This window comes from Pholcus phalangioides, unplaced genomic scaffold (genome assembly GCF_987345545.1).
Source record: "Pholcus phalangioides strain wild (caught in Gottingen) unplaced genomic scaffold, Ppha-v1.0 ptg000022l_1, whole genome shotgun sequence".
In the NCBI taxonomy this organism is placed as follows: domain Eukaryota; kingdom Metazoa; phylum Arthropoda; class Arachnida; order Araneae; family Pholcidae; genus Pholcus; species Pholcus phalangioides.
Window position 1 is genome coordinate 21284453 of NW_028301615.1, and position 17636 is coordinate 21302088.

The window sequence follows — 17636 nt, forward strand, 5'->3', positions numbered from 1 at the left end:
ATATATGTGTAACATAAACACCCTCTATATATATTCCATACATATTTAACTATTCAAAATAAATGTATGAATATTCATAAATGATCATTTTTTTAAATTTTTTTTTACATTTCTCATCTTTAATCGAAAAATTCAAAACCATATTAGAAAATTTAACTCTTCATTATTATTATTATTATTTTCCAAATGTCATAAGCATAATGTTGTATTCATATCTATGTAAAATAGATATCTTTCACCATAAATCGTTCATTATCAGTTGGGATGGTAAATGTACGCGTGATATATCAGTGACATTTGTTTACTGATGCATCATTTTGAATAGAGTTTATGTGAAAAGAAAAATGTATTTAATGCATTTTTGATGGATTATTTAACTCTTTTGTGAGAGATATAGAGAGAGAGATATGCGCAGAGAGTGTGTGGAGGTTTTCTTGAGAAAGAAGACGTTATTTATGCCTTAAGGGATGTTGTCGAACATCTTATTCATATGTCCTCCGAAAAACAAACATGGAGACTCTCCGCAGTCTTTTATTTGTACAAGGGGAAAGAAGTACTTTTTATTTATTTATTTTATCCTTTTGGCAGTGCCATCTTGGAATAAATCGAGAAAATGTCTATGTTTCATTTATTTTTTCTCCTCCTAAGGATCGAAACGATTCGTTCTCGTCCAATGTAAACTGCATTCACCAAGTAGATTAAAATAAATATTTCCTCTTATTCTCTATTTTTTTTTCTTCTTGTCCGAACTGTAATGAATGTTGCTTTAATTACCTTCTGGAGTTAGAGAGGAAAAAAATCCATCCTTAAATACGTTTCTTTCTTATTGGGATTAAGTCTATAGATTTCATTTTAAAGGGCATTAATTTTTTTTTCAAGATGGCTAAAATTATTTCTATGGAAAAATCGCGCTTGGATGGACGTCAAATAATTTGAGGAAATTCTGGATGTGAAAAAAAAAATTGGCCATATAGAGGGAGATGGACCTTCAGGGATGTTTTAAATTACGCCAGCTGTTTTTGTACGTAGTACGAAACGGGCACGCCATGGGGGACATTAATGGGAATATGGAAAATAATTAGTCATGGCAGAAAAAAATGAGCAATTCAATGAAAAGTTGAAAACATTGGTTTTGGTGAGATATGTAAATACAGTATATGAATTTACGGAAGTACGAGCGTATCTTGCACATATCTGAAGAGCAAGACACTCCTAAGAATTTTTACGGGGTACGTACGGAGTTCTAGGGCTACTCACAGCTCCCTTGCATTTCGAGGGCAGTGTTGTCAAATTATCACATTCACATGAAGACCTCTTGGTCAATATCCGAAGGAACCAAGAATGCTCTTTCTTTGTTGTGCCGTAGCGAAAATTAACAGTGACTGTATAGTGAACGGCTATGTTTTGGCACAAAATTCGGACATAAATAGTGAATTTCTCGGTGACTTCTTGTTGGGCAATGGAGATTCGTAGACCCGCTATTGCAGTGTTTCTCAAAGTGTGCGCCAGAGTTCTTAGGGTCACCGCCAACCTCTGTCAGGGGCGTCGCAGCGAGCTGGAGTAATCCATGCGTATAACAGAGAATATGCTTAGAAGTGGTTCTTTCATGAATACACGATATCTATTAAACTATTCTGGGGGGAGGCACAAATGAACAATGACTAAGTGCAAGGGAGCCGGGGGTGACGAAAGTTTGAGAATCACTACAGTATTGTTAATTACTGTTCCAGCTGTATCAAGGCTTTCGTGTATCTAGAGGTACGCCAGCCTCTTACGCATTTCTAGGAAGTACTTGCAGCGTGAAAAATTGAGTTTAAGTGGAATATTTTAATCACATTAAATAATCTAATCGTGAGAAACTTCATCAATTTATGATTTTAAAATAAAAAATATGGACAATATTATTCATGAACTAGAGTTTCACCATCGGACGAAATAACGTAAAAACTCTCCAAAAGACAACCTTTCTACCATGTGGGATCCTCGAATAATAATATTAATTTTCTAGAGATCCCGTACACACAGCATTACCCAAATTATTTACGACTGCTATTCATCACTATTCAATTCTGACATATTAAAGATTATCGTAAAAATACGACGAAAATCTCGAATATAAGATCGTTTATATTTGCATGACAACACACTCAATATGTTCACATCATGGAATTTCATTAATGCATAAAAAAAAATTTACACGGAATCCTAAAAACACATAATCAAATAGTTATTGAACATTTCACATAATAATCACTGCATATAGCTAAATATTCATGCTGATGAAAAATAATCAATCATATATAGGCCATGCACAAGCATAAATCACATAGGAATAACTTTCTCGCATTTGTAAAAAACAAAATCTATCTTCATGCAAATTACACGTATTTTCTAAACAAAATGTGAAGCAAATCAAAATTCATCACAATAATTTTTTTTTTTTTTTTTTTTTGCATAATTAAAACAACTAAAAAATAACGGGGGTAAACGGTTACCTGTGGACGTCGAGGGGCAGGAGGTGTTCCGGTCCAACAACATACGGGAAAAAGTTCCACCGTCTACATTGGGTTACGAAATATATAAATGGAGAGAAAAAACACAAAAAATATGTCACTACCATGGACCGGATGAGAGACAACAAAACAAAATTTACAGGACAATTTAAAACAAAATAAAAAAATAATAAATGCTTTTATTTTTGGCATTAAAAAAAAAACAAAATACATATCAATATAAATTGAGAAAAACCAAATGGAGGATTTTAGGAGGAAAAACAGAAAGTAAATGTCAAGCATTCTTCAAAAAAAGTGATCAGAAACATATTTTTTCCATACATGGTAAAGACCCATTCACGCGATGAACTTTTTTCATGTAATTATAATTTAAAAAAATTTTCTTTTCGCCAATAGTATTGATTAATTGATTGGGTGTTCGGGAAATAGCTTCGTGTGAATGGGCCTTAGATATTTGAGTGGAAAGAAAAAATTGGCTGTGAAAAAACAAATATTAGTAATATTATTTATATTTTTAAATTGTTTATATATAGATTAATTTGTTTTCGAAATGAATTAGTGGATTTTTTTGAATTATATTGGTTTTTTGAAATGAATGAAATTTTGAATTGAATTTGTTTTGAAATCGTAATTTACGTGTATTTTTGATTTTTCAAAAATTAACATTTGTGAAAAATTCAAATTTGAGAAATTATGAATGGATTTTGTTTGTGATTTTTAGCTCCGGATTATGCGTTAAAAAACGTTAATTTCTTAGTTCTGATTATATCTGCTGCGTCTTATCTGATGTTTTTTTTTATTTCTGAGAAGTCGGAATAGAAATCAATATTTTTAGAATTTAATTTGAAAGAAATAATTATAATTAATTATAATTTGTATTTATAATTTATGATGATTGTTGTTTATAATTTATATAATTGCAATTTATAATCATAATTTATATAATTGCAATTTATAATCATAATTTATATAACTGCAATTTATAATCATAATTTATAGTTGTAACCAATAATTATAATTAATTAATTAACAGTTAATTTTTAAGATTTATAAATGGTGTGTAGATGTGAGTAAAACTTTTTTTCACTAAAATCCTGACATTCAACTCTTTGAATTCCTAAAGATTTGATTACTAGTGAATGAAATTTTTATTTGTGAATTATACGTTGCTGCGGGTGTGCAACGTGTAATCATGTTCTGGTATATGTGTTGGAATTTCACAAGATGGCATCCATCAGAGTCTGGGGCGATACTACTACCTGCGCGTCCTTAATGAGAATTCAGCCCTTCGGAGATTTTGTAATCCTTATAACAAAACTTTCGATCCTACAACTTTTTCCCTAGACCCATTCGTCTTTTCTGAAGACTAAAAGAAATTTTACTTGAAAATTTTAATACAATCCGGTCCAAATTTTTGGACAACCGCCCTCTATGAATATTGAAATGATACATTCGAACTGCGTGCGAGATAAGTATGCAAACATTCGCAATTTGTTCGGATATTTACCGGCGTAATCATATTGCGCCGTGGCGATGAAATCGATGTACCCACGGAAAAAAAACATGATTAGACATCAATTCCACGCCATAAATTCCATCGCTTTAGTACAATTTTAGTTCTAGGGTATATTTTCACAAGAACTACACCTCCAAACACGTCACAAGATCCAGATGAACCAATAGAAACTACAAGGGAGCAGCCAACAAGAACACAATGTTAGGTCTTTTTATTTTGTAAATATTTTTGCTCTTCCTTTTTGACAACGAGGGATAATGTAAGAATTTTTAAGATGTCCGTGTATTTTCTCAGCTGCCGTAGCTGTTTTTTCCCATAATTAAAGAGCCATATTTGAAAATCAACAATGTGAAGTAGGAGTAAAAACATCGGAGAAAGAGATAAAGAAGATATATCTGCAAAATTCATTGCAAATTCATGAAAAAAAAAATGAGCATTCAAGCCTGCAAACCAAAGATCTTTCCAGTCAATAATATCCAACGTTATTCGGATCTCGAAAGTGAAAATGTAGATTCAGTGAGTTTTTTCTATGGACGTTGTTCATATTTTGACGAATAAAAACGTTAAATCAACGATTGTTGTTCTGTTTCTCGCACTTCCGTAAGAGAAAGTTTTGCATGAGATTTGATAACGAATGATTATATATTCACATACTTCAAACACTAAAAATACAACTTTTCTCAAAATTTTCATTTCTCGTATAGTCCCAACACTATATTATATCATTTAAATCCGAAACATCGTAGTGAAACGTTGACAGCGGTTACTGGAATAATCACGTCTCATAGAAGAGCGTTTAATCTTTACAGATATCTAAATATGTATTACAAACTGGTCTATTTCTACCAAGGCTATCTTTGATTGGTCAGCTGAGACCATTCAAGCGCTACGATGTATTATCGATCGGTTCGTGATTTCATCATAGTTCCTTTACGTCTAGATCAGGGACATCCAATTTATTCGTGGTGGTTTGAAACTGTGCTTAGCTCTTCCTTTACTTCCAATCTATTCCATATTAAACACTCCCTTGCGTGGAAGTGAATTTCTCACAAAAGTAGTTTTTGCCTGCCAATATATGAGTGCGATCACTAGTTGCCACCTCGATATTGTTCTTCAAACATCACTGTTCCTGAGAGAATTGGTTTTGTGAGGGCCAAATGTGTGCAACTGAAGCATGCAATATAACATATTCGATCTTTGATTAGTTCGTTGAAGAAGAGAAAGGGGAAAAGGGGAACAAGTAGGTAAAAAAGATCTTGAAATTAAATAATCCATATTTTGTCTTCATTATGTCCGGAGTGTAACTAATTCCATTGAGATTAGTGTCAGATATGGATGGTGGAAGTTTCCCGCCCCCTCCCCAAACAATATGACCAATATCGAGTAGAATCCCGTTCTAACGAATACCGTTATAGCGAAAATCTCGTTTTAACGAACACTTTTCTAATCCCCTAGATCAGTTTACATAGCAATAATGCAAAAAACTAGAATTCCTTTATAACGAAATTCCGTCATAACGAAATGATTTCTCCGGTCTCTTGGAGTTTGTTATAACGGGATTTGACTGTATTCAGTAAAATTAAAATTATTCTTTCTAATTAATTATTCTTTTAAATGGTAAGTCATGGATGCACCCCTGTCCCACCCTTCTTCGCACTTCTTTAAATGGTAAAAAAATATATAATATATAACACGAAAAATTGAGGAATTTGGAAGTGAAACAAATGTCTCCCGATAGGGGTTTAATATATGTTCTGGGTAGAGGGTTGAGAGCGCCCCCGATCTATCCCAGCGTGCACGAGAAATTATTTAACACGACCTCAAAAATTCCTCAAGACCTAAGTTATTAAGAATACGAGATAAATTTTTTTAGTACCTAGTTTTATTAGAATCACACAATTTGTTGATGGATCAATATTGTCTGATTCAATCATGTTGCACCATAAAAATTGAATGTACTATCCCCGTGTACATAGGATGTCCTGTAAGTGCCAGTGAGGCCTTTATCTCATTAATCGTCCGTCGTAGAGGTAAAAAAATGCTCAAAACGTGTTAAAAAATTATCCGGTACCAGTTTTGAGCGTCAAATACAGTGTGTAACAAAATTTAAAAAAAAATCTAAATTTTTATACGGTACCCTTGTCCTATTACTTCCGGTTAGAAAGTTATTGTCCTGTATCTCCTGAGGCCAACAGAAAAAATTCCATGTGTCTAAGTGTAATATTCGCTAAGATATTTGAATGTAAAAAATCAGAGAAAAGTAGTTATGGAAGAACAGCAAAAACTAACGGACAGCGCTGCTTTCCCTCATTTATGCTGTCCTTCCGCAACTTTTATCCGACTTTTGAATTCGAATATGTCAGCGAATATTGCACTTAGAAACGGGATTTTTTTTTTATTTCCTCAGGAGAGATAGGTCAGCAGCTGTCTAATTGAAAGTTAGAGGATGGGAGGAGAGGTACCATATAAAAATTAAGATTTCTTTATTTTGTTGCACACTGTATCTTCACTCTCAAAACTGGCACAGGGTAGTTTTCGAACGCCTTTTGAGCATTTTTTAAATTCAAACTGTGTGCACGTCTACGACGGACGGTTTATGAGATAAAAGCCGCATTTGCACTTACAGGACACCCTGTATAATATAGGATATAGTTACGTTTGATTAATGAGGATTATATTGAAGGTTTTTAGGTTCAATTCATAATCGTATTTGTTATTACGGGAGAGTGCCCTCATTGTCAAAGTCCATTGACCCTTGCTCATGCTTTTACTTTTTCACATCATCGTCATCATTTTACGACCGCTTTTGGTCAAAGTCATCTTCCACTTCGTGACATTTTATCTGACCATTGCGATGCATCTCGCATTTTTAAATTCATTAAAGTCATTGGTATTAATAACAAATTATAGTTTTTTTACAATTCATGTCATTGTTTCACATTTCACGTTGCTTTTTATAATACATAGTTTTTATTTTTCTGACATGATCGATTGTTATGACGCAGTTTGACCAAATTGGTCCTTGCGCCAATAAATTTGAAATCCAATCCAATCCGGTTCAATTCATTATGTTTAAAGGAAGATCGGAGGATATTCCATACAGCGATTGCATCGATGCTGATTAGTATAACAAAACATTGAAAATAAACTTTCTCACACACACATCCTACCATAAATTCATGTGGTAACAAGCAGCTGGTATGATACAAAACAAAAACATTTTCTTCACATATTCAACTCATAAATATTTTACCACGTGAATCCAAACAGGCAAGCAACACTTGCAGTAAAATTGCCCCCGCATTCTCTTATACAGACCTTAACCACACAAACAGTAGTGTGTATATAAATATTACCGTAATTTTCCGTACTTAAACCCGCGGCTTATATAGTTTTTAAAGTTAAATTTTAGCTCTTATGTAACTGGAAGCACCCAGCATGTCTATATAATAACAGTTTTTGACATGAATGTGCCCTATAAATACAGTGAAACCTCGTTACAGAGATACTCTGTATGACAAATCCCTCTACAACGATATTTTTGTTTTCAAAAATTTTGTTTGGAATTTCTACATTCTAATGTTAACTTCTCTAATAACTCTTCTCGATACAACGATATCCTTCACTACGATAAATCCCTCTATAACGATAATTTTTTAGGAGATTTTGATACTCTCTGTTACAATGATATTTTTTATATTTCGCTCAAAATCACGTTCAATATATTTTCGAATTCCTCACCAGTTTCTGTTCTTTCCTGGATTTTTTAATAATATTGATATTTTTCACCGTCTACTTTTCGAAAGTGTTAATGAAGATGCCGCGAAGCAAATATCTGTGCAGTACAACAAAGGTGCTGCACAGTAACCGACTTACAGCGTGCAACAACTAAATGGATTTTATCAATCAACTAATCAATTAGAATCTTTTATAACGAATAAATATTTATGAAGGCATATATTTTATGGTGTATATATATAATAACAATGCCAATTCTCAGAAGAGATGCCAATAGCAGCATAAACTTGGCGGCACAACTGATAATAATGCTATCTCTCGGCATAATGATAATCTTTCTACAACGATATTTTTTTTCCTGCTCCGCAGAGTGTCGTTATATGGAGGTCTCACTGTAATTACGATTTTTAAGTGTCACGAAAATATCTATAAATTCAAAGTTCGGGATACACATGCAAAAGACAATGTTGAATATCTCATTGGAAAGATAAAGATTCAAATTTTCTAGTGATATTAAGAGTAATCTCGATATAACGATAACACGATAGTATCGCAAACATGAGACAGGAAAATTATCGTGTCACTCGTCGGAAATCGGTATAGCTTGGAACCCCGGCCTACTATCATGTTATGTGAGGCGTCGTTGGATTCTTCTTGGAAAGTTCGCCAAAAATGTAGTGAAATAAAAGCCAATAAGGAGCATATAAAAAAAATTATGGCCCGAAAAGTGCGATATTTTTGGGTTTTCCCCAAAATTACGTAAGATATGACTGATAAATTGTTTTTGAAACATCAAAAACGATTTGAGGGGCCAGAGAGACCACCTCTGTGTGGGGGTTCTGAAAAATATTCAAAGTCGCTAATGCCTTAACAATTAACGTATTCACGTCAAAAACTTGAGGCCTTGTCTCGATACAGCCTACCATAATTTTTCTGAGATTCTAACTTCGAGGCACTCTAATGAATTCTTATGAGAAATTTTACTCTCCGGAACAATGCCCAATATTTAATGAGTGAAATTATAAATTTCTCAGAGAAGGTAACAGAAGGTAAATGAGTTTCACTCAATTTTCTCGGTTCTTGAATGAAAATTACGTGCAACTTGAGCGACGTTGCGCGGTTCCTCCGGACATGTTTATGGATGTGTCTAATTTACCGGAAATTACGGTAAAATAAATCTCACTTAAGAAAACAACAGCACAAATCTTCAAGTGCTGTTAGATGTTTTGAGAAGATATCTCCCGGAAATTTGAAATCTACAGATGTTTGCTCCTTTTTGAACTTTTCAAATGTTACACGTTTAGGCATCATCGGGCGTGGTAGCGCCCAGGTCGATAAGATACTCGCCTTAAGTACTAAAGGATGTCAACAGTGTCGTGAGTTCGATAGCCAGTTCGTCCTTGTGGGATACTTCCCTAACACAGGGGTACAACAGAAACGTCGACATCACCGCAGAAAAAATAAATTGCTACCACATTGAAGTCCCACACCGAGGGGTTAGCGCACCAATCTCTCGGTGAGTATAAAGAAAAAAAAACTACCCTTCGGAATCGGCAATAAATTGTAGGTCCCTGTCTAATTAGCCCTCGTGTGCAGAAAATGTCCGTAGTGCGTCGAAAATGATAAAATTCAGACACTGTCCGAACTTATTAATAATAATAGTAACTTCTACAGAGTATAATAGCGTGATAGTTCCAGACCTAAATTAATTGTTTAATAAGCCCGTGCATAATTAACTCCGATGAGAATGTCCACATGACCAGACAATGCACACACACACACATTGTCATGAACATGCCGGAATAGAACGCAGATAATATCTCCTCGTCCCCATTTCGGTACTCTGTACTCATCCTTCATTTAAAATATACATGAGTGAGTGAGGGATGGGGGACTAAATCTCTGGGAACTTCACTATGTGTGTACAAAACGAGCTTAAATACGAAACGAAATACTAGTTGTTCTCTCAAAGACCTCGTATAGTTTTGTATCCGACGCATACAAACTCATTCCGACCCCGAAAGCGCACTGATTATGACGATCTGTAATGTACATACTGTGTGCGTTCATTCTGAGTCACAGAGTCTTTCGTTCATGAGAATTCCCTTTGACATTATATTTCCAATTCAAATCGAATGAAACAGCACTCGCCTACTCGACGCGTTTCAGGTTACAGAATAGACTACTGCATGCACCGATCGAGGGTTGAAAACCAATGGGATTTTCGGGTTTGGAATGTTACTGCGGAGTTTAATTTCGCGGTAAATGGGGCTGGCATAGGAAAGTCCGTACACATTCTCTTCAACTTTTCAACCAATAGAGAAACCATTCCCGTTTCAGATATGCCAATTGTTAGAATGGAGGTCTTACATGTACGGGGATGCAGAATATAATTTTTTCTCGTTCCCTATTTTCCAGTTGAAAAGCCGTTGTCCTGTCTTTATCGAACCCAACAAAGAATATTCTATGTTTACAAGTACAAATTAGCCGGGATATTTGAATTCAAAAAGCTCTTAAAATTATGGGGGGACACAACAACAGCATATATTTATATACCCCCCTTAAACTTGGGGGAAAATTCTAAAGATTCTTTGGGGGGGGCGTCCTGCATTTAATCATGATGAAAAAAATATGCTCTAGCAGAAATGTAATTAAAAATATTATTTAATCGCTGATTTACTTCAAATTTGGTACATATACAGGGTGTCGTGTAAGTGCTAGCACGGCCTTCATCTCATCAACCGTCTGTTGCAGAGGTATAGTTCCACTTAAAAAAAATGATTAAAATGAACGCATTCAAAAATGCGTTCAAAAATTACCCTGCACCAGTTTTGAGAGTGAAAAAATACAGTGTTTAACACACAACCTGTGCTCCAACTTCAAATTAAAACGTTCTTGCCCTGTCTCCCCCTGATGCCAAAAAAAAATCCATGTTTCCAAGTGAGATGTGAGATCCAAGTGAGATTCTAAGTGATTCACAGAGCTACTCGAATTCGAAAAACGATGGAAATTCCATAAAGAACAACGTTAAATGAGGGTAAACCGGATTTTCTGATTTAAATGGACGTTAGAGCACGGGGGAACCGTATAAGAATTTAGATTTTTATTTTATTTTGTTACACACACACACACACACACTATATTTTCGCTCTCAAAACATTTGGTGAGCATTCTTTAAATTGGAATCATACCTCTACCACGGACGGGTGCTGAGGTCTAAAAGCCGTGAGGTGCTAGCACTTACAGAGAGGACACGCTGTATACAGTTGAATCCCGTTTTAACGAATACCGTTATAGCGAAAATCTCTTTTTAACGAACACTTTTCTAATCCCCTTAAGTAAGTTTCCATAGGAACAATGCAAAAACCTGGAATTCCTTTATTACGAAGTTTCGTTTTAACGAAGTGTCTCCGGTCGCTTGGAGTTCGTTATAACGGGATTCGACTGTATTTGATCCTACGTGCTATTCTTCGACAGCATTAAATTTTATATATCCTCAATGCTCAAGTTTTTGCAAACGTTAAAAAATGAATGCATTATTGGCACCTTGCGCGAATGATAAAATAATACACTGAAGAGCCAAAAAAACTGGTTCACCTGCCTAATATCGTGTAGGGCCCCCGCGAAGTGCCGCAACACGACGTGGCATGGGCTCGACTAATGTCTGAAGTAATGCTGGAGGTAATTGACACCATGAATCCTGCAAGGCTGTCCGTAAATCCGTAGGAGTAAGAGGGGGTGTAGATCTCTTCTGAACAGCACGTTGCAAGGCATCCCAGATATGTGCAATAATGTTCATGTCTGGGGATTTTGGTGGCCAGCGGAAGTGTCCAAAGTCAGAAGAGTGTTCCTGGAGCCACTTTGTAGCAATTCTGGACGTGTGGGGTGTCGCATTGTCCAGCTGAAATTGTCCAAGTCCGTCGGAATGCACAATGAACATGAATGGGTGCAGGTGATCAGACAGGATGCTTACGTACCTGTCACCTGTCAGAGTCGTATCTAGACGTATCAGGGGTCCCATATCACGCCAACTGCCCACGAACCATACCATCGCAGAGTATCCACCAGCTTGAACAGTCCCCTGTTGACATGTAGGGTCCATGAATTCATGAGGTTGTCTCCATACCCGTACACGTCCATCAGCTCGAAGCAATTGAAACCGAGACTCGTCACACCAGGCAATGTGTTTCCAGTCCTCAACATTCCAATGTCGATGTTGTTGGGCCCAGGCGAGGCGTAAAGCTTTGTGTCGTGCAGTCATCAAGGGTACACGAGTGGGCCTTCGGCTCCGAAAGCCCATATCGATGATGTTTCGTTGAATGGTTCGCACGCTGACACTTGTTGATGACCCAGCTTTGAAATCTGCAGCAATTTGCGGAAGGGTTGCACGTCTGTCGCGTTTAATGATTCTCGTCAGTCGTCGTTGGTCCCGTTCTTGCATGATCTTTTTCCGGCTGCGGCGATGTCGTAGATTTAACTTTTTACTCGATTCCCGATATTCACGGTACACTCGTGAAATGGTCGTACGTGAAAATCCAAATTTCATCGCTACCTCGGAGATGCTATGTCCCATCTCTCGTGCGCCGACTATAACACCACGTTCAAACTCAGTTAAATCTCAATAACCTGCCATTGTAGCAGCAGTAACCGATCTAACAACTTTGCCAGACACTTGTTGTGTTATATAGGCTTTGCCGAACGCAGCGCCGTACTCTGATTGGTTCCATATCTCTTTATTTGCATACGCATGCCTGTACCAGTTTTTTTGGCTCTTCAGTTTATGACATCGAGGTATTTGATAATGTAATGTATGTATGGGAAAAGAAGATTCAAAATAAAGAAAAGTGTTTAGTTTGTGCTCATAAAACGATTGAAAAGATTTGAGATCCATTCATAAATACTTGGGTTACATAAAAAAATTTAATTATTTTTTTGAAGTTTTGAATTTAAAGTTCAATTTTAAATAAGAATAAATAAGTCAATCGAATCTTAATATTTTTAATCATTTTTATGAACTGAACAGTTTTCTCTCTATTTTAAATCAATTTTTATTCAATTATATTGATGTCATGCCATTTTATCATGCGCACAAGGTGTTAATATAATGTATTTTTTTAATTTGCAAAAAACATTAAGTATTAGAGACTTAGAGACATGTGAAACTTAATACAAGCATAGGATAGCCTATAGATACAAATATATGAAATGCACCAAATTTGAAATAAATAAATTTTTTAGTAATATTTTTACACATCGTAGTAGCATAGTTTTTCATCTATGGGTAGGAGACCCTAAAGGGTTTAGTTTAATGAAACTTTTTCTAAATTCTGAGAGATACCCTTTTAGCATTCAATGAGCAATATGTCGGCGAATACTTCACTAAGATACATGGATTGTGTGAGTGTTTGTTTTGGTAAAGTAAAGACAAGGCAACGACTTTCCAATTGAAAATTAGAGGACAGGAGGACCGTATGGATCAGTGATTCCCAACGTGCGCGTTAACGCCCCCTGGGGGAGATGGTATGTTCCAGGGAGGTTGGCGGTAGTAGCTACGGGTATAACATAGAACTCTTTGGGTTAGATTGGGGGCGATGGGAGAAAAACATTTTTGAAGAAGGGGGCGATGGGACAAAAAAGGTTGGGAAACCATGGTATAGATACTCGAAATTAAATTTTGTTTCTTGGTGCATTTTTTCGATCCCTACTAAATTAGATGACATACCTAAAATTGGCACGTTATTTGAATAAGTTGCCTAATCAATACCACTTCTCTAAAATCAATGATTCAAATATTGAAGGGAGTGTATGAGGACTTTACAATACACCATGTATAGATCGGAAAACATGGGTATCCGTTGGCTATATTTAGTATTCTTAGACAGGCCTACAACGGTGTATTTATTCATTCACAACACTTCACTTCACTATGAGTTGAGAGAAAACTCAGTTTATAAAACATTGATTGCAGATGACAGCACTACACATAACAAGCATTACACGGGAACAAACTTCACGGAAGGTTCACTACACGTACAGACACATTCCAACATGTACCTATCCGTTAGAAGTTCCGCAGAATAATATGGACGAGGTGCATGTCTGGTTTAGTAGCATTAGTATTCTTAGCCCACGATTCATCATATTTTGTTGATTCATACGCTTGGTAGTCGGACTTTGTATAGATATATACATGTACTCATTTAATAAAATTTTGGATGCACCCATCTTTCGGGAACGCTTCGATATCTCCTTGAGATATGGGAAGCGGGGTGTGTCCGGTCTGTCCGTGTTCAATGACGATATTCTGTGAATTAAAGACCAATGTGGCTTTTGGATTTAATTACTGATGCCATATCGTTCCCCCTCATGGTAGGAGCACGAATGGGCAAATTTTCACCTTTACTTTTTAATCTCAATAAATTACAACAGAAACGAAAAATTACCGCCAAAATACGCACCGAATTTATTTCTATACAAAAAAATTTTATTTTTAATATTTTGAACAGAAATTTTAGCTAGAATAAAAATTTTCAAATAATACCTTTCTCATAATTCTTCAATTGATACTTAAAAAATTGTAAATTTTTCTGATTTAATTTTTTTTTTTTTCAAATTTGCATAATAATTTCGATTTTTCAATTTTCTACAAGGATTTTCCCCGAGTTCCTATTGATTTCCAAATAAAAAAGAAATAAATATTCATAGAGAAACGATTTAGAGAAGAAAATTAAAACATATATATACGGAAAACAAATTCATAGATCAACACTTAACATGCTAATGAGAAGAGAGATAAGAGACAGAGAAGCAATGGATAGAATAAATATCATGCAAATTCATGAAAAATATTCATGCTTAGACACACACACACACATGTATGGAATTCATATACGTATGAAGTAGAAAACGAGGCATACATACAAACAAACATTTATTTTAATAATATATATATATATTCATGCGAAGTATAAGAAACAAATATTCACATAGAAAAATACACAGATATAAGACTAAGAGAGATATTCATTTAAAATGAAACGTATAAGAAAATTCATCGATTATAGAAAAAAAGTGTGTATTTAATTTTTAAAAAGCAATCTAGCGTTGAATTTCAGAAAAAAAAATGGACTTTTCTGCGAAATTCCTTTAAGAGAGAATAAATTTTGAATGATGTTTAAATGGAAAATTTCTACGTTGACTGAAAATTTTTAAAAGGGCGTTGAATGGAATTTTCTCTCTCGAGGGAAAACAGAATGACAAACAGGAGGGAAGTTTTTAGGGATTTAGCGCTTGGAATGCATGCTTGTGTGCCGAGATTATCAAGATTATCCAAAGTTTACGGGGTATCCCATAAATTCGTAAATAGTTTAAAATTTCATGAAAATTGAAGGAGAAGTATTATACAGTCGAATCCCGTTTTAACGAATACCGTTATAGCGAAAATCCCGTTTTATAACAAACACGTTTCTAATCCTCCAGATAAGTTTACATAGGAATAAAATGAATAAAACTTGGATTGCTTTATAACGAAATTTCGTTATAACGAAGGGATTTCTCCAGTCTCTTGGAGTTCGTTATACCGGGATTCGACTGTACAGGGTGAGCAAAAAGACCGCGTTGAAACTTTAAAAATTCATAGAAATCGGAAAAATAACCGAAATAAAAAACGGGATGAGCAGGGTTAGCATCGCTGGGTCACGGGAATTTTTATTGAGACGGGAAAAATAACTCATAAACAGCCGGTAGGTGGCGCTGACGTCCACGAGTCAAAGAAAAACATACGCAAATAACGAACAGAATGCCTCCAAATCGTTTATTGCAGCAGTATGTATTCCACATGACCACCACCACAACGGGGCATAACACATTGCAGGCGAGTCATAAATCCAGCAACGGCAGAATGCAGGAGGTCCACATACAAGGTTTACATTGGTGAACTGGTAGTGGATTGGGATCATTTGATCATTTTTGTCGCACCACGGCCACTTTCTGCACACGAGGGCTAATTAGACCGGGGCCTACAATTTATTGCCGATTCCGAACGGCAGGCTTGTTTTTTATACTCATCGAGAGGTTGGTGCGCTAATCCCTCGAGGGGGGAGCAATTTTTTTCTGCGGTCAAGTTGCCGTTTTTGTTGTAACCCTGTGTCAGGAAAGTTTTCTAACAAGGACGAACCGGGTATCGAACTCGCGTTGTGGATTAGGATCGTAAGTTTTTATAACCGTCTGTCTCATTTGCATATTTCTATTGAAGCCGCTCGTACCAGCACCACCTATCGGCTGTTTTGAGTTGGTTTTTTTTCCTGTCAAAAAAATTCCCGTGACCTAGCGATGCTAACCCTGCAAACCGTTTTTTTATTTATATTATTTTTCCGGTTTTCATTCATTTTTAAAGTTTCTACGGATTTTTTGCCCACCCTGTATTTAAATGCGGTGTTTAGGAAAAAGTACGATGGGGGATATATATATACAGTCAAACCTCGTTAATGAGCCACTCTTGGGAAAGCAAACATATGACTTAGTAAGTGGAGTGACTTCTTAAACGGAGTAACCCATAACTGTGCCAAGTCCTGCCCGAAGACAATTGGAACTTCCAAAAAGTAACCCGTTAAGCGTAGTGACGTGTTAACCGGGTGACGCACTAACGAGGTTTGACTGTATATATGTATTTTTTTTTTTTGGTACAGAGAAAAGAAAACTTAGTTCAAATTTTCGTCGATACAAGGCGCTGCACGAAAGAAGACAGGAGTGATTGGATCTTTCTACAATCTGTGTCCGAAACGTTCGTAAAGCTTCAGCCTCGTAGCTGAAGTAAAAAAACTCCACCAATAGTACTTTCTCTATCGATCTCAACCATCACAATGAAAACCTTATATAAGTGGATCGGAAACAGGAAAATTCAGAAATCGGCTGTTAATCGTTAATTTTTCATGCAGCGCCCTCTATTAACAAAAATTTCAACCGATTTTTTTGTTTTGTTTCTGTACCAAAAAATAAATCCCCCCCTTCGTGAGAATATCTTTTCCGATAAAAGAAAGCCATGGCTCTGCGTGAATATAAAATAGCATTGCCACTGGCGATGTTGTTGCCGTCTTAGAAGTTCATGTGGGTTCATATCATGTTTGCGAATGTGGAATTATTTTTCTATTCACATATTGGATGTTGTAGCATGTTGACTAAAGGCGATACATGGGATCAAAACAGATTTATTTCTGACGGCTGAAAGGTCACAGACGTCTCAACCGAAAATCGAATTTCGAATGAGTTATAGCTCTGGATTTCCTATGTAAATATTTTCCCAGACGATTCTCTAAAAATCTATGATTCAGTCTTATCTCGCGATCCCCTCAAGGGTTCTTGTTTCACTAAATCTGTGTATCTGGTCGCACATCGAAGAGACGTTGACGATGTGATTTGATGGAAGCCGTTAACGAAAACAAAGCCATAAAAATTTCACGAGACGATTTACCTGAAGAGTTTTAGTGACGCGCTTTCGGAATTACAAATAACACATTAGTCCACTGCGTTCTTCAACATGCGATATTGAACAGAGAATGGCATGATTTTCACGATTCCTCCATGTTTTTTTGCACATGCGTGTTTTTTGCACACCGTGTAAAACACAATTTCTGTTCCTGAAGCCTTATTTCCCAATGACTTGCGACTGAAAAAGGTAGAAAATTTATATGGTAAATTTTGCCCGGTATTTTCTGTTTTTTTGGCTGTCCCGACTTTTTAGCAAAATGTCCCGGTTTTTCCCGTATTTTGCACGAAGCCTACTTGAATTTTTATTCTTTATTGAAGTCAAAGATTGAAATTATTTTCAACTTATAAATTATATTATGATAACTGCAACTATAAATGAGTAT

The 17636-nt window shown here is 35.8% G+C and overlaps 1 protein-coding gene across 2 annotated transcripts in view; it reads right to left on the reverse strand.

Annotated features, from left to right (window-relative positions):
* Nucleotides 1-17636, reverse strand: part of LOC149069992 (uncharacterized) — a 210982-nt gene that overhangs the window by 134998 nt on the left and 58348 nt on the right. The window contains exon 2 of one of the 2 annotated variants that reach the window (XM_089249854.1): nt 2496-2558. The exons of the other annotated variant lie outside the window; for it this stretch is intronic. Within the exon in view, the coding sequence (XP_089105980.1) occupies nt 2496-2558 (63 nt within the window). The remainder of the gene's footprint in view (nt 1-2495; nt 2559-17636) is intronic. 2 annotated transcript variants of the gene reach the window in all.